The 18,615-nt window shown below is 41.1% G+C and overlaps 1 protein-coding gene across 1 annotated transcript; it reads right to left on the minus strand.

The window, feature by feature from the left end:
• Positions 1-6,865: 6,865 nt before the first annotated feature.
• f2 (coagulation factor II (thrombin)) lies at positions 6,866-16,401 on the minus strand. Its single transcript, XM_085398820.1, has 15 exons — positions 16,242-16,401; positions 15,168-15,248; positions 14,651-14,730; positions 14,536-14,560; positions 13,789-13,854; positions 13,597-13,711; positions 12,022-12,158; positions 11,445-11,738; positions 11,240-11,356; positions 10,957-11,077; positions 10,070-10,237; positions 9,821-9,994; positions 8,621-8,799; positions 8,314-8,384; positions 6,866-7,121 (listed from the first exon to the last, which is right to left on the minus strand). Exons 1-15 carry the CDS (start codon positions 16,309-16,311, stop codon positions 6,966-6,968), a joined length of 1,854 nt encoding a protein of 617 aa, XP_085254946.1. The 5' UTR covers positions 16,312-16,401; the 3' UTR covers positions 6,866-6,965.
• Positions 16,402-18,615: the final 2,214 nt, after the last annotated feature.

Consider the following 18,615-nt stretch of genomic DNA (forward strand, 5'->3'; position numbering starts at 1 on the left):
TCTTGACTTTGGAAAGACGGATCAAGTGAAACACACAATCAGATTGTCAGATGAAACACCGTTCAAGCATAGAGCGCGTCCCATACATCCGAACGACCTGGAGGCAGTCCGTAAGCACCTCAAAGAACTGCAAGAAGCTGGCGTGATCAGGGAATCTACCTCCCCTTTCTCTTCACCCATTGTAGTCGTGCGGAAGAAAAATGGTCCGCCTCTGTATCGACTACAGAAAGCTTAACGCGCAGACTATAAAAGATGCTTACGCTCTCCCCAATTTGGAGGAAACGTTTTCCACCTTGATCGGGTCACAATGGTTCTCTGTCCTGGATTTAAAATCTGGGTACTACCAAATTGAGATGGAGGAGCTGGACAAACCAAAGACGGCGTTCGTATGTCCCATCGGCTTTTGGGAATTTAATAGAATGCCCCAAGGCATTACAAACGCCCCCAGCACATTCCAGCGGCTCATGGAGAAATGTATGGGCGACATGAACCTGCGCGAAGTGATCGTGTTTCTCGATGACATCATTGTATTCTCCAAGACACTTGAAGAACATGAGGCTCGCTTAATGAAAGTTCTTGATCGCCTGAAAGAATATGGGCTCAAACTCTCACCTGAAAAATGCAAATTTTTCCAAACTTCTGTCAGATATCTTGGGCATATTGTGTCCAGCAAGGGAGTGGAGACTGACCCTGAAAAGGTGGAAGCCTTAAGTACCTGGCCTGTGCCCCGTGATCTTAAACAGCTCCGCTCATTCTTAGGCTTTTCAGGGTACTACAGGCGGTTCATTAAGAACTATTCGAGTATCGTTAAGCCCCTCACTGACTTAACATCAGGCTATCCTCCTTTGCGCAAAAGCACAAAGCCTAAAGCGAAGTCTGTCCAGTACCATGACCCCAAGACACCATTCGGCGAGCGATGGACTCCCTCTTGTGATCTTGCTTTCAAAACCATCATTGAAAAGCTCAGTACTGCGCCTGTATTGGGTTTTGCTGACCCTAAACTGCCATATACGCTCCATACGGACGCCAGCACTACAGGGCTTGGCGCCACGCTCTATCAAGAGCAGAATGGCCAGACCAGGGTGATAGCTTATGCAAGCCGTGGGTTGTCTAGGAGTGAATCTCGTTATCCCGCCCATAAGTTAGAGTTCTTAGCCTTGAAGTGGGCAGTAACGGAAAAGTTTGCAGATTACTTATATGGAAATCAGTTTACTGTCGTAACAGACAATAATCCTCTGACGTACATATTAACTACTGCTAAGATGGATGCCATGAGTTACAGATGGCTAGCTGCCCTGTCAACGTTTAGCTTTAAGCTCCAGTACAGAGCAGGCAAGCTTAACTCAGATGCAGATGGCCTTTCTAGACGGCCACATGGCGAGTTGCTTAACGACGCAGTGTCCCAAAAAGAGCTCGACCGCATACAGCAGTTCACACAGACTCACCTGTCCCTACCTGACAGCAGTTTAAGTCCTGAAGTAGTGTCTGCTATTTGTGAGAAACACCTTGTATGCAGCTCTCAAAATGACACCATCCCTTTGGTTCACTCGCTAGCCATTTCTGCAGCTGCCATTCCAGGTGACTTTGTCAATGAAAATGACTGTGGTGGTCTTCCTGTTATGCCCCATATGTCCCCTGAACAGATCACAAACGAACAAAGAACAGACCCTTGTCTGAGGGAAGTTATTGCACAAATTGAAACTGGAGAAAAGGTCCCACCAACTGTGCGAGCTGAACTTCCTGACATCAACCTTCTACTCCGAGAGCTCAATCGATTGGAGATGCACAATAACATCCTGTACCGAACTCGCCAAGATGGAGGAGATGTTACTTACCAGCTTGTCTTACCTGAACAGCTCCGTGACTCAGTCTTCCAAAGCCTCCACTGTGACATGGGCCACTTAGGCACTGAACGTACCTTAGATCTTGCCCGAACAAGGTTCTATTGACCTCGCATGGCAGCATATATAGAACATAAGATCAAAACATGCAACCGCTGTGTAAGACGCAAAACTCCTCCAGAAAAAGCAGCTCCACTAGTGAATATCAAATCCACCAGACCCCTTGAACTAGTCTGCATGGACTTCCTGTCCATTGAGCCTGATCGAAGTAATGTAAAGGATGTGCTTGTATTAACCGATCATTTCACGAAATATTCATTAGCCATCCCTACCAGCAATCAGAAAGCTCAGACCGTTGCAAAAGCCCTTTGGGACAACTTCATAGTCCACTACGGGATACCCGAACGATTGCATAGCGATCAAGGTCCCGACTTCGAGTCCCACATTATCCAAGAGCTTTGCAAGATCATGGGCATTCGTAAAATCCGGACAACACCCTATCACCCCAGAGGAAACCCGGTAGAACGTTTCAATAGAACGTTACTAAGTATGCTAGGTACTCTTGAGGAAAAGGACAAAACTCAGTGGCACAACTATGTCAAACCACTCGTTCATGCGTACAATTGTACGAAAAACGATACAACTGGTTTTGCCCCATATGAGTTAATGTTTGGCCGTCAGCCAAGATTGCCAGTTGATCTAGCATTTGGGCTGCCCTTTAACAACAAAAGTTTCAAGTCTCATTCTCAGTACATAACAAAACTAAAGGCAACTCTACAAGAGACCTACAAACTAGCAACAGACCATGCTAACAAAATGGCAGAAAGAAACAAAACAAGATTTGATATGCGAGTGAAACCCTCAAAACTAGAGCCAGGTGACAGAGTTTTGGTGCGTGCAGTCCGTCTCAGAGGCAAGCACAAGCTAGCCGACAAGTGGGAGACTGATATTCACGTTGTGGTGAACCAAGCAGGTGACTTGCCCGTCTACAGTATAAAACCCCTAACAAAAGAGGGCCCAGTCCGCACAGTCCACCGCGATCTCTTGCTCCCTTGTGGTTTTCTTGCCCCTGTTGAGGAGAAACCTGTCCAACCAACTCATGCACGCAAACCAAAAACAAGGCAATCACCTAAACAACATGAGGAATGTGATCATTCAGAACTGGAAGATGAGGATGTCTGTTGGTTCAGAGAGGAACTTCTTCAAGAGCCCATAAAGGTCACTCGAGTCTATGAGATTCCCCAGCCAAAGACACACCCTAATGATCACGATCATGCTGAAACTCATTTGCCTGGAGGAGACAACTTACATGAACATGACAACTTGCTTGGAGCTGACAATTTAACCGGATGTGACAACTTGCTTGGAGCTGACAATTTAACCAGATGTGACAACTTACCTGAATGTGGAAATCCACTTGGATATGGAAGCCTAGAGGAGAGTGAAACCATGGTGGAACACTCAAACACTGACAATGAAAGCGAGAGTGATGCCAACTTACCCGATGGATCTACCTGTGATGGGCCAGTGGAAAAAGACAACTCAAATGATAATCAAGCAAACTCAAGTCAGTCAAATACTGAGAGTGAAGCCACAGCGACTGTAAGGCGCTCAGAGAGAACAAGAACCCAACCAGAACGACTGCAATATAGTCAGTTGGGAAATCCTCTCGTTTCCATTGCCCAGTCCCTGTTTCAAGGTCTAAGCCTGGCTTTTACCAGTGCCTTGACAGAACAAGATTCTGTGGTCATCCCCATGAAGGCTGGTTCCCCTATCATTACCGTTTAGCTATCCCATGCAAAGGGACTTGCATGATTCTAAGGGGGGATAGTGTAACCCAGTGTTAAAAACGGGATTAAAAGTATAAATATTCATACTCTCACGATGGGAATAAATATTGATAAAAACAAAGTTAATTATAATAAATACTGATAAAAAGCATGTAAACATAAGTTTAATTAATATGTACATATGTATATGTAATGTATAAATGGTGTGGGGGCAGGACTTAGTCCTTTAGAGTGTGTTTGTCAGATCCACTGAGCGACCAATCATTGGCCGGTCTGACCCTCCCCCAGTCTGTGCGCTGCTCAGACACCTGTGTGTGCCTTCGTGTGCCAGTCAGATACGCCAGAGACACAGACGGTGAAAGATCAGTTTACCCGTGCGGCGAAGAAGCTAGCTGGATAGTGAAAGTCCTTTTTTCGGCGAGAATAATAAGAGTGATACTGTATTCCAGAGGCCGTGAGCCAACGTGAGCACTGTGAAGCCCCGTGTAGCATTTGTTGCTTCGCATGGTCAGGTTTTTCCCTTTGCTTATTTGGATTGGATTGGTTTTGAGGACCTGAGAAGAATCGAGGATCCCTTTTCCAGTACTGGATGGCGAGCCCAGCCCAAAGAGCCGGATGAACTGGTAGATTGTAACCCGACTGGTTACACACACACTGAGTGACTATTGAACATTGAAAGACTGAAATTGACTTTAAAAAAGACACAAAAGACAATATATCCTTAGGTCGACCATTTGTGGGGTTTATTTTATTTTGTTTTCAAGAAGCGCGCTCTACTTTTGTTAAATGTGCACAAGTTTAATAATTGTTAATAAATGCAATTGTGTTTTCTACACCTACTGTGTACAAGTCCTCTGTTGTCATACACCCTTGGCTCCTACGAATCTAGAACCTGTCTGATCTGGTCCATATTTCCCTTCTGTCCCCATACTGTGGTTAAAGGTAACTATACTGCCGTATATATATATATATTAGGGGTGCAACGATATTCGTATCGATATTGAACCGTTCGATACAGTGCTTTCGGTTCGGTACGCATATGTATCGAACAATACAACATTTGTAATTTATTTTATCAACTTTCCTTCTGACGATGCTGTCTGTGTTGAGCGCTCAGTGAATCTGCGTTCGACAGATTCACTGAGCGCTCAACACAGACAGCATCGTCAGAAGGAAGAGCGCAGGGCACCTCCCCCACCCTCATTCAGATGTGGCGTTTGGAATTATTTTGGTTTTCATGTGACGTATGACCCTGAAGGTAAGCGAGTCATGGACTAAAGTAAAACAGTATGTTGGATGTGCCACACAATGCTCAATTACATGGGTGGGAACTAGTGTGTTAGCGCAGTTAGCTCGTTAACGTGTTGGCCGTCTAGCCCCATGCACGGGGCGATCGGCGGTAGCTCGTTAACAGAGATTTGCCGTGTTGTGGCGTTAAGGTCATTTCAACGAGATTAACCTGAAAGCACTAGTGGGAACACAACGAATATGACTGCACATTTACGCCGACATCATCCTAGTGCAAAGACAAAAACAACAAGCATGCTACTAACTTTAGCCGAGTCATTTAGACAGCTGTTAGCACATGATTCTCCTTATGCTGCTGAGAATATAGCCCAGAAGAAGCGGATAGTATAGCTTTTATTTTGGAAAGAGACATTTCTCTGTAATAAACTCTCTTTTCCAAAGATGAGTGATTCCTCAATCAGATACAGGGCTCGCAATATCGCTAGCCCGACGTCCTTGGGCTAGCGATTTTTTCAGTCGGGCTACCAAAATCTATCTCTTCCCTGCCCGTCGGGCTATTGTAGGAAGGAAAAATATATGTCAATGCTTTTGCATTCTTTCAGAAATGTAGCTGGGTAATTATGTCATTGGCATCGGTGAGCCACTGTCAATATGTGACATATTGAAATCGCTTTTGAATTTGCGCTTGTTTTTTTGCTTTCACTTTGCAATCGTGCGAACTGTGTATAGAGAGCGACAGCACTGATCTGTGAGTGATGATAATTTGTGCACCAATTCCTCTGACATCGTCTTATTAATCGTTAGCTTACTATGCAAACATGACAAGTGAAATCTCCCGCAGCTTAAACATGTGAGAGGTTGATCGCGCAGAGAATCGCTGAGCTTATGTGAGTGCGTCTGTAAAAGCAGCAGGATATATATTTGACTACGATGACCTGGATGACTGAGAACCTTCACAGACAGATATATATTTTAGTTCTGCTGAGCCAAATAAGACAGGTCAGGGTGAAGAAGTGACAGCCAAAGAAAAGCTTACCACAAAACGGAGAAGTTATGACAAATCAGACTATAAGGCAAAAAGAAAGTGCAGCTTTATGGTTTCATGGACAAAAGAATTTCTGTGGCTGCAATATGACGAGCTAAATAACCAGTGCTGCACATAAGTGGTCCGCAGGTGCGCATTCGCTGTCAAAATAAAGAACACGCACAAGGGTTAGGGTTAAATTTAAAAACTGTACTTTTGAGTTAAAATATATATTTATAATTTTAATAAATGACAAATTAAAAAGGCATGAACATTTTTTTTGTATCAAAAAAATATCGAACCGTGACACCAAAGTATCGAACCGAACCGAACCGTGAATTTTGTGTATCGTTGCACCCCTAATATATATATATATATATATATATATATATATATATATATATATATATATATATATATATAAAGAGCCGGAAATCCCATCACTAGTGTGGTGCAGCCTGTGTCATAGGGTGACCAACCGTCCTCCATGTCCACTTTTCAAATTCTGTTCGGGGCGTCCGGGGGGATTTTTGAGATTGATAAAAATGTCCGGGTTTTCCTATAGTCCAGCAGAGGACCCATGTATGTGACGTCATCCCCGAGCTGCTGCTTTGTGAGCGCTTGTTCTGCACTCAAAGACGGGACAGCCAGCGCGCAGCATCGCCCCTAATGATGTTTAATAGTTTCTATCGCTGCTGTAACTATAATGCTTTAAACTGAACAGATCTAGAGTAGCACTGCTGGAGAAACTTAAATACATAATGAGAACACTTTAGAACCTCTGTCATGTATGAATAAATAGTACATGGATGTACAGTGCAGCTATAACCTCTGTTTTTGTTAACAATCTGTTGACTGGTAGCTACAAACCTCTGGAAAAATCCCCAGAGAACTCCTAAGATCACGTTGGCTTATTTGTTATTACTGACTCTTATTGCTGCAGGTCAAACCAAGGCTTTTGAATAACACCAGAGGCCAGGGTACAATGCGTTAACAATCTTTATTGGGGCCATGCTGCTTAACAGGGTTCAATGTGAAGTGATTGACGTCGATGGTTTGTGTTTACTCATCTTCGCTTCCTCCCATCTTTTCAATAACTTTGCCTATCCACCTGGTCATCCTGAACAGGTGAGTGTAGAAGCCGTACTTCCCGTCACGATCGCAGCCCTCTCCCCATGACACGATGCCGATCTGATACCAGCGGTTCTCTGCCGGATACTGCACAGGAAGACAGTTTCAAAATAAGAGTCATTGTTTGCAAAGGCAACTATTCTAAATTCTCAGATTGAACCTTTTGTAAATGGTAGAAAAGTATTTTCAGAGCTGAAAGAACGAAAAACTCTATAAATATTTTAACTATTGTAACTATTTTTTCAATTTTTAAGCAAACTGCCAAATAACACTTAACTGTGAGGATTTACTGCTTTTCTCTAAATTGAGATAATAAATGAAGATTGAGGCTGCCAATTAGGCAAATCTGAAGACTTTACACACTTTTTACCCTAACCCCTTTTTGATGAAGGTTTCTGATGCCAAAGTGCCCAAAGGGTATTTGGCACACAGACAGGGATAAAACCAACAACCTTCCCATTAGTAGGTGAAGTAGGTCCAGTGAAATATTGGTGTATGATTGTGCAGTGTATATGTTTTAATGCTAATATTAATAATAATAAAATCAGTGCTGTGTGGCACTTTTCAAAACCTAGGTAGAAAGGGATTTACAGACCACAAAAATAATTTATAATCAACTTCATAAAAAAAATGCACACAAAGTTAAAGCGATAAATGAAATCACTGAATAAACCCTGAACAAACTGTGTGAATCAAATCATCATTGGTGTCCCAGAGAACACACATTTTCCCCTTTGGTTGCCATGGGGTTACCATCTGGTCTCTAGGATTGTGTGACTGGGAATTTAGTTGGAGAAAGCATGGCTGTATGACTTCGCGACAGGTCAACTCAAGCATTGGTATTTCCTATTACAACATTTTGCATTTTCATAAATTTTACATATTTGGATTATGGTTATATATTTTATGACTATAAAATACTGTTAATGTCCAGACAGATTTTCAGGAAATTCGTTAACAATTTTAACGTGTCAGGAATAAGAAAATCCCATTACACTACTGTTCAACTTGTGAACGAGAAAAAATTACATTTTTAATGTAAATGTTAACTTGATTATATAATTAAGAGTTAATACACAGTCTACATAATTTATTACTATGTGTTAATTAAAACATGATGTCTCTTCTGTGTGTTCTCGTGCCGTCGGTCTTATAATTTATTTAACAAATATTTTATTAAACATCTGCTTGAGATATAAACCAGATGTTATCTAATGATAAGAAATGGTAAAGAGGAGACTTAATCTATCATTTGTTCTTCTTTCATTGTGATTCTCACCTTCATCACAAAAGGTCCACCGCTGTCTCCCTCACAGGCGTCTCCACGATGGTTATCGTCTGGTTTATAACCTGAAACAACCAGAGACTGTAATTATAGAGAAACTTTGACACCTTCAGGAGATGCAGGATCATCCTGAGAGAAACAGCCAAATTCCATTCAGTACAGCCAATGAGACGGCAGCATCACTCAGCACACCAGGGGTTTATTCAGGATCAAACAGTTGGACCAAAAATAAGCCAAAGATAAAATATAAACAAGCATTTTCTTGTTGAACAAATGTGGAAAATCTTTTGTTTTGTTTTACCAGCACAGAACATGTTGTCTGTGATCTTGACTGAAGTGGAGCTGCGGCAGATGTTCTGGTCCACTATTGGTAGGTGGATTTGCTGAAGGACTGATGGTAAATTTCTCACTGCAGGGTTCCAGCTTTCCTTCAGGTTCCCCCACCCGGTAACTCGGCCCTTAAAGCCTTCAGACATCAGACTGCCGGAAAAAATACCAGTCAGTCAAATACCTCACTGAACCAAAGTGTCTCTGAGCACAGTTCTTAATAGCACCCTCTACTGGCGCAGTCTTTGCATTACTTTAGACTTTCCAATAAGACAGAAAGAATCTGTGGGATCTGAAGAATCTTTTAACCTCCTGCAGAATAACTGGAGAAAGGAAAATTGATATCTATGCAGAAATAGCTATGTGACCAAGTTTGAGGACCTGACTTGATTTAATCAAATTGTTGTTTACTGAGGACTTTAAGCAAAGTCCTTGGCACAATAATAAACTGTGTTGATACCTCCCCAATTAATATTTCTAGCAGTATTCAACACCATATGAACAAAATAATCTCTCCAGCAAGCTCTATGTCGGACCCAGAGTCTCCCCCACATAAAAACGCTCCAGATCACTTGACAAAACTGGTAATTCAATTCTCCGTTCAGTTTTGTTGATATGTCAGCAGTACACAAGACTCATGTTAGAGAAAGGTAAAAACACCAGTCTGAATGTTTTAGTTAACCCCATCAGGACAAAACTGATTTTGGATGTCTGTGTTTAGTCAGTTTAGATGAGTGGCACAAATAGCAGTAAGTTGGTAAATTGCTTTACCAATAGGCAATATAGGTCCACCACTCAGCTTTAAGCTAATCTATGGCGCTGCTTTTCACCGCAGTAGCGATTTAACTACTTCACATTGAGCAGAGATGGAGTCTGTCTCCGACTTGTATCCCCATGTAATGTCTGTGTTGTGTGTATAAGGTCGGGGTTGTCCCATTTCACTGCAGGGCAACCTGTATGTGGCGAATAAAGCTTTGATTGATTGATTGATTGATTGTCCTAAAGAGAGGAATCTACCATGTCCTGAAAGAAAACAATAATCTGTGCCAAGTTAGATAAAAGGCAAAAGACACATTTTCACCCCTTTCTTTTGATTTGTGTGGGAAATATAATTAAAGAATTTGGTCTGAACTTGTCAACTTTTAATTGGTTGCAAATGTTGCGTTTGTCTTACAACTTGGCGACGGGCTTGCTGGGCAGGCAGATAGGATGGATCTTATCAGTGAATGTGACCGGCCTTCTCATGTGCAGCAGAGCGATGTCACGGTTCAGGTTTTCTTTCCAGTTGTACTTGGGGTGGACAATGATTTCATCAATTGCCACAATCTTCTCAATGCCACGCTCAAACCTAGAAAAAAATGATATAATTCCAACAGGCCTTCAAATGAAACTAATGATAATTAAGACAGACACGCCTTCTTACTGGGCTCTGTTGTGTTTTCCCAGGCGGACCAGTATATCGTTGATGGTGAAGTTCTTGTTCCAGGGTGGGTAAAGGATGCAGTGAGCTGCAGTGAGGATCCACTGATCACTGATCAGACTGGCTCCACACAATAACTCCTGTGGGCTACGCTTGTACAGCATCACCTGCCTGCAAACAACGAAATTATCTATTAAGTTAGAAATAAAAAGTCATTCAAAAGGTGACAGAAACAGTTCATTTCTTAATGGTTCATTTATTTGTTTCTGACTGGCAGAATGGACAATGGGAAGAACAAATGTGTCAGGATTACAAACTGCTCACTGTGGAATGTGTCCATATTACTAATCTGTTCTTATCATCTTATCACTGTTTAGATTCCTCTATCAGCTGACACAGAGGTCACCCAAATGAGTATGGTTGTGGCGTATGGCTATGCATAATAACTGGATGACCTGGCCCACCCTTTGCATTCTGTCCTTGCCAGGCAGCATACAAACTTTCAACATCTGTCTAAGCTGAAGAGGCAGATGTTGAAAGTTCCCGGTGTCATACTTGTATTTATTTGCTTGATTGTACTACAAGCTCCTAAATATTTTCATTTTTACTTTTTGAATCCTTCACTTTTTATGTTTCCTTGTTACCTCAGCTCTTTCTTGTGTGTATTTTATTTATCTTTCAAGATATTTGGTTTTGTGGTGTTCTATGTATTTTACAGTTTTTATGTTTTGGGTGCTATGGTGCTGCAGTTTCCTGAATGTTGGGATAAATCAAGTATATCTAATGTTATCTTGATAATCTCCTGATGGGAGTCTGGTCTGTTTTGACAGACATTCAGAACAATTTTGTCAACCATCCTTAAAGTCATGTTGTTTATCTAGTGTCATTACCATGGAGCTGAGCCCACTTCAGCGTCATCACCCCCAACGATACGTCCGTATGACTGCACAAGCTCTGCTTCGTTTTGATCTTTTTTGCTTATCTTTTCAAACAGGGGACGCTGTCCACAATCTGCAATACAAGAAGTAAATAAAAACTTTGATAGATGGTCAAACACAACAAAACTATTAACAGGCTAGATGGATCACCTGCTTCTTGAATTGTTCTCTTTCAGCTTTTTGGGGTACAGTGATTACCTGATGCTTGCTGTCACTGCCCATTAAGTGCACTCACCATCCTCTCCTTGTCCAAACGTGCGAGGACTGAAAAGGTTTTTCCTGGCCTGACCTAAGACGGAGCGCTCCCTGCCTTCGGTCACAGTTGTTTGCTCAGGCCCTAATAGTGGGTCATCTGCAGGAAACAGGTGGACAATTGAAAAGGTAAGGGGCAGGTAAACAGGTGGATTTATTTAATAGTGGATTGTAGGTTTGTACTCTACCACATAGCTGCAGATCACAGTAGTCCATTGTTATATTTCCAGCAATCCTGACATAGCACCAGGGGCCCTCAGAGTCACCGTCAGGATTTCGGCACTTGTTGGTCTGCAGCTGAACTTCAGGGATGAACTCTTTGTCCCGACTGAGGGTTTTTACCTCCGGTAATGACCATGGCAGGCAGGTGTGACCTCCTATGGTAACACTTAGGTCCCCATTATATTCTATACCATAATTAGGCAAGCACACTATAGGTTTCTGTGGTTTCGTTGCCACAGTGGGTGGGACAAAGTCTTCACCTTTAACCAAAAAAAAAAAAAAAAAAAGATCAGCTGACAGAACTTGGAGCTCAAACTACAGAAAAATATAATCCTAAATTGTATATGAGCCCTGAAACACTCCAGGATGTAAGAAGAGTCTGTGGAAGAAATTCAGTGAGTTCTGAGCAGCTCATGTTAGGTGCCGACATGGCTTTCCAACATTACTAGTACAAGAGTGTCAACTAGCCTAAAATGGTGCAAGAATATTAATTATTATCATTGTATTCATAATCTTTACTCAGTGGCTATAGCAGATACTTGCCACATATTGGTACTCTGCAGGTCTCTTTCTGGACAGATGGGTCTTTGGTAAAACACCAGGGACCTTCTGGACGATGGTCAGGGTTTCTGCAGAAATTCTCCTTCAAATTGCTGCCTGGTTCTGAAGTGTTATACTCTCTGCAGACACACAGGAAAACAGGGAATGAATTACTTCCCCAAGTGGAGGAAGGATCTCAGTGTGCTGTTCACCAGTGTGAACAGAATGGAACGGGAAGACTGTCAGATTGGCATGACCTCTGCACTAATACAGATGCTGTACTGATCATCTGCAAAAGCAAAGCTATAGATGTCTTGATTCATGCTCAATCACGTAAGTAAATCCAAGTGACTTCTTCAGTCTCAGTTGACTGCAGGTTTCCCAAATCTTATAAACAGTACTGTACATTTCCATAATAACTGAAACTAGCGCCACTGAAGGAACAATGGGCTGGGAAGTCAGTTCCTTGATCATTAAAGAAGGCGCCAAAAGAAAGCTCCAGCCGATCCAGGAGAGAAGGACAACTGCTGCCTAAGCAAAAACCTGTAATGATCCCATGTGTGTCAGGAGTATCAGAACAGTTCTGATGCATCGTGTCTCTGTGACTTTCAAAACCCAAAACACACTGCGCCAAAAAATTGGTCCACCCCAAGGATCGGGTCCCCCGACACAGAGTAACATAGTGCACGCTGTTAAGTGCCAGGAGGATTGCCAAGATTTATACGTCAGGGAAACCAAACAACCTCTCGCGAAGCGGATGGCACAACACAGACGAGCTACCTCGTCGGGCCAGGACTCCGCATTCTATTTACACCTACAGCTACACCGACATTTACACCTAATGAGGATGTACACATCCTGGACAGGGAGGAACACTGGTTTGAGCTGTTTAAGTACACTTTTTTCATATTGCTTGGTCTTGTAATTTTCCAATAAAAACAGTCAAGGAGGCCATTTACGTGAAAAGGGAAAGACCATCTCTGAATCGAGGAGGGGGCCTAAGGGTACATCTTTCGCCATCTTACAATGCTGTGATTGCAGCCATTCCCCAACTCTCTGTGAATGGTACTTTAATAATGGCTTTTGGTCAGTGGTTGTTGATGGTCATGAGAATTTGCATATTAATGATCAAGGAACTGACCTCCCAGCCCATTGTTCCTTCAGTGGGCTGGTTTCAGTCATTATGCAAATGTACTGTTTATAAGATTTGGGGAAACCTGCAGTCAGCTGAGACTGAAGAAGTCACTTGGATGAGTGAGGAAACCAGCGATGTGAACACGCTACGTCCAGAGGAACAGAATCAACTTTTGGAGATTTACTTACCTGAATGATTGAGCATGCATCACAACATTACTGAGTTATAATTTGGGTGGTTAATAATTTTTGTTTTACCAGTTAGTTTGTGAGCTAGCCCTTTTAAATATGACTAAATTAGATGTCCTTTGTGTTTTTCTGCTTTTGCTCAGGTAATGAGTAATATGTTGCTTTGCTTTGGTTATTTCTTACCTAATTTAAGAAGCTCGTTAGTTAGTTCCAGGACTGTAATTTTTGTTTTTATGTGGGGAATTGCTCAGTTACCTAAAGATAGGATGTGGAAAGCTGTGCCTCCAGTGTTGACACACTCTGCCCGACTGCGTGATGCTGATGTCTCCTTCGTAGTTCACACCATTACCCTGACCAGAAATACACTGACCTGAGGACAGACACACACTCTGCGTTAATCTACACTAGTTAACTGTTTTATTATTTATTGTGTTCATTTATATTCACCTTCTATGCATTTTCTGATGAGATTGATGTTTTTTGCTGTTCTTGACATCCGAGTTCCTTTACAGTCTGCAGAACAAATAGACAGACACAGTGAGATGTTGGTGTGTTCCCTTTGTGTGCTGTTCTTGATTTTGTTCATGTTTGCAGTGCAGCTCACAGCTGAATAAACTCTGGTGTACAAATAACGTGAAAAATTGGACTCTGCTTGTGTTCATCCAACTGCACAAAGTTTAACAGAAGCAAAAAAATAAATAAAAATCAATAAATAACAAGATTAAACAAAATCAAATTCATTCAAACCAACAGAAAGCACAGAAACATCCAACCAATTCTAGTTCTATTCAGAAACACATCAAATCTAAACTGGACCAAAACATCCATCCAAACACAAACATCTCTGTCAGGGAGGGGGAGGATACAAGTTTTCTGGGGGTATGTGGTGGTGGTGGTAGGAGGGGCTCTGGGCTTCTGTGTAGGCTGCTGCCCTCATGACCGGGGCACAGAGAAGCAGAAGAAAAAGGATCAATGGATGGATGTTTTGTTTGTTTAAAATCACTTAATATGAGAATTTCCTCTGATAAACTGAAAGACTGTGGAACTGTTGGTTACACAAAACAAGAAAATTGAAGAAAGAAATGTTTATTTCTTATTTATTGTAATAAAAAAAAATCATACTGTTCATATACATATACTTATCTCTTAGTATTGAACATATTTGTTTCCATGTTTAAATCCAGTATATCTCACCGAGGTATTTGTTCCAGAATTTTTCCTGTAGGAAGAGAGATTGTTTTGCGATGAGACTTTGAACTGATCTCAGTGCTGTTAAAACTTCTGACAGGAGAGAGAAGTAAAAACATACTGTTTTATCTGGCTGCTCAAACACCTCTCTGGCTTCTTCGTGGTCGCAGATTTCCTCCACACACTCTCTCTCCAGGTTCCCTGATATGAAATAATCCACATTAACACACTATAATCGTGACAGTATCATGAGACACAAACATAGAGAGCACCTGTAAAACATGTTATAGTAATTTTGTGTCACTTCACAGTTGTTTGTTGTCTCTGTTTGGCTCTTTTTGTTTCTTTTTGATTTACTTTCCAGAATTAATGCTAACATTTAGCAGTCTCTGCCCACCTCCAGTCAACAAAGACTCAAAGCTAATATTGTTCCAAACCTGCAGCACATGCTAAAGTACGTGATTACAATTGAATCTAAAGTAGATACGAAAAGGGAGAGAAATGAACCTACTCCCTGTACAAACATTTATTTGAATCAAGGAATTTTATGATTTCAGTAGACACAGAATGATACGAATGGTCAAGATGTCAAACCATAGTGGATGTAATAATGAGGAGAAAAGCTGCTGTTTGGTCACCTGCTTTCAGCTCCTCAAACATCTGGTTGGCTCGTCTGTTCCGGACCAAAACCTGTGAGGCGAGGTGGCCACTGAGAAAAACTACAACAAAGATAGAAAATCAGTTAAACCCTTCCAGCATCACCAACACTCAGCCTCCAGTTTAATTTAAAATCTGTTCTGTAGTCACACAAATGATCAAATGCAAGATGACCTGGGACTGTTGAGCAGCTAGAATCCTCTATCAGACAAAAATGGGACAAAGTACCTCTTCCAAAATTACATCAGCTGCTCTCCTCATCCATGACGTTTACAGACCGTTTATAAAGGACAGGAGACGCTAGACAGTGGTAAACACAGTCCTTTCAGATGTGCTGCTGCTATCAAATTCAACATGAGATATGGTTTTAATGTTTTAATTTACACAATGTTCCAACTTTTTGGGATTGGATTTGTATAAAATTTTTCCATTCTTCCATTTATCTTCTGTCTAATAATGAGGAAGATTTTGTCAAATGACACAATATGCTTTATAAATAATTTACAGGGTCTGCCTCTTCCAGGTGATTGTGTTTCACCCACCTCCCCCCTTTGGCAAAATGCATGGCATATAAAAATACTGTATTAACTACGTACTCCAAAAATAAAAGTAATGGACTGAAAACATATCTTAAGTAAAGGTCAGTAATTTACATACTTGAGAATTGATTTCAATCATATTATACACGTATTTCTATCGGGTAATTGTAGAAGTGATAGTAGTACTAATTACAAAGACTGTTTTTACAGTCTTTGTAATTATACTTCCAGACCAGATTTAAAATGGTTCATTTGGTTTAGTGTTCATCAAATTCAAGACAAGAGAAGAAGAAAAAAAAAGTGATATTTGGTTAAACAATCAAATGTACAGATACACAGACTGAGGGTTACTTTCTGTCTTCTAATGAACTTTCATAAAAGACTTAAATCGACATATATTCAAACCAAAGTACAATTTTGATCTAGATTAGTCATATGATGATCCTACATTTAGTACCAGTAATATGAGCACTAAAAACACCAGTTCACACATTGAAGAAGAAAGGAGTTCATTACCATGGTTTGCCACACAGCTGTGCAGGAGAAACAGCAGCAGAACAGCAGCAGGTTTTGATGTTGGTTCCATTATGATTCAGAACTCTGAGCAGAACCTCAGAACCAGATCCAGCAGTACTCAGTGTGTCCTTCTTTGTTTGCCCGTCTATGTCTCTCTGTCCGTCCTCTGGAGGGGGGGATTATTGACCAGAGGGTCAAAGTTTGAGCCAGACTGATGAGTCGGTTATGTTTAAACCTACATGTTTACTTTTTCTCAACAACTCGAGTCCTACTGTGAGTTAATACTGCTGCAGTTTAACACAACCCAAGATCAGTTTTGTTGATACTGAATTATTGTTTGGTAAAAACAAACAAACATATGAACATACAAGTCACAATTAACAAGTGTAACAAGTCCCTAAAAAAATCTTAAAAAGTCTTAAAAATACCATCTTTGGTACATTTTTTTTTTCTTGTAGATCTTTAGTCACTTAAACCAGGAAAAATATTTTAATAATTCCATTTTGTCAGTTTTTCTTGCAGAACTCAAGTTTTTGGTTTAATTAAGCATCCAATTTACCTTTTTAAATTGAAATGTGAGGAATTAAGGGGGGTCAGTAGGAGGGGGAGGTGGGGTGGGTTTGGCGTGAGGAGCTCAGTGGATGATGTCCCAACAGGTTTATTTTGTTCCTTGGGAAATTTTTTTCATTGCTGTTTTCGCTTTTTTAATGTAAAGTCCTAATGTTTTGCAAAAAAAAAAATGTACTTGATGGAGGAAAATAGAGCTCATTTTTGGATTCAGCACCCTAAAAACATGAAAATGTATCAAAAATATACCGTTCAGAAAAAAACATTTTTTTTGTGACGACATATGTTATCACAGTCTTGGGTTCCTAAAGTCAGTCATTGTTCTGTCCAAACCCAGTGTGGTGGAGGTGTGGTCCCTGGATCAGTTGCAGGAGAGGAGTGGTGCAGTGAGCTCAAGGGGGCGGTGCTGGGAGGCAGGTGAGGCCACAGGTGGTGGCGTTATGACTGATGACAGTCTCCATTTCTTTTCATAGTGGAGGAAGAGACGAGCGGAGAAGGAGGAGACGGACATCTGGGCTGAGGGGAGATTGTCTTTGTGTGTGCAACTGACAATAAAGTGCAAATCAGTGAGTCAACCATTGAGTGTGTTGGGTCCTCCTTGTACACCCATCATACACAAAAATGATTCAACATTTAAAATAATAAGAGTTTGTTAAAAGCTAGGTCAAGTTCATTATCGGTGATGACACAAACCCGAACCCTACGCAATACAAAGATGTTCCCCAAATTTCTACTTCACAGACCTGTTTTGGTTTTCTCTAAAACACAAGTATGGAGTTAGGCATCACCACCCACAGTTAATATGCACCAATGTGTTAGGGCTACAATGGGTTTTTGTTTTGGCCATGTGCTCAGTAAGCAACACTCCAGAAACTAGATGTTACATTTCAAATAAATACTCATTTTGACATCAGACTTTCATTTGGGTGTGGAAACGGCCCTTAGCTCTTTGCCTTCCAGTAAGTCAATTTTTCAACCATAGCAGGACATCAAGAAAAGACCACCATCAATCGGTTTTCAACGTCTGATGATTGGTGACTGGAGATCAGTTGAAGGTCACATCTCTCACCAACAGGGACAGTCTCCAACCCTTCTCAGAACCTCAATATGTCAATCAGTTCAGAAAATGGCTGGATGTTCAGTTTGCAGTAACAGTGAATGTGTAATTCCATGGTCCCATCAGAGGGTGCAGTTTGTGCTGCTGTCAAACATTTGCTGTAATCTGTGTGGATTCATGTTGAAATATATTCTGTGTGAAACTACAGTTTGTAACTTTAAAGACATTTTAAAACATGAACAAGAAAACATATTCAGACAATTTTGATTTTTCACAGTATTCGTATATATTCGTATATATCACAGTTGTCCAGATAATTTATGAAAAGTTAAAATACTAAGTGTAAAAAATGTCATGCTCTAATCACCTTTGACGTTCACCTCAAAATGTTATTTGGTCATTACATGATTTCTGCCTGCTGTTGGTACTAAACTCAATTATATTACATTTGTGGTTTGCACCAGTTTTTTTCTTTTTTGACTCAGAGGTCGGTGTTGACTGAGCGAACTTTTGTTCCTAAGCCTTTCAGACATACGTCACTTGTGTAAATAAAGGCTGCTGCTGAGGTCAGAGGTCATGTTCAGAATCTAATGCTTTAGTTTGTCTCAATGAACATGTTATGAGCTCATATAGCAAACAGCATATTGGGAAGAAGAAGCAGGAGTGGTTAAATAAAAACATGAAGGTAAAGAGACATGCAGCAACCTCTTAGTATTGATCTGGCTTCTGCCTGACTTAGGACAGCTCACA

Source organism: Rhamphochromis longiceps, linkage group LG23 (assembly GCF_057381845.1).
Source record: "Rhamphochromis longiceps isolate RC_006_pf linkage group LG23, R_longiceps_female_GT1.1, whole genome shotgun sequence".
Classification (NCBI taxonomy): Eukaryota; Metazoa; Chordata; class Actinopteri; order Cichliformes; family Cichlidae; genus Rhamphochromis; species Rhamphochromis longiceps.

What these genes read in the sequence shown, in the direction of transcription:
- f2 (XM_085398820.1), bottom strand. Translation starts at nt 16,311, where the DNA reads ATGGAACCAACATCAAAACCTGCTGCTGTTCTGCTGCTGTTTCTCCTG. An exon ending in CATCAGAAAATGCATAGAAG is followed by an intron (nt 13,712 to 13,788) that starts GTGAATATAAAT and finishes GTCTGTCCTCAG; the next exon opens with GTCAGTGTATTTCTGGTCAG. An exon ending in TTTCCACATCCTATCTTTAG is followed by an intron (nt 12,159 to 13,596) that starts GTAACTGAGCAA and finishes GTGTGTCTGCAG; the next exon opens with AGAGTATAACACTTCAGAAC.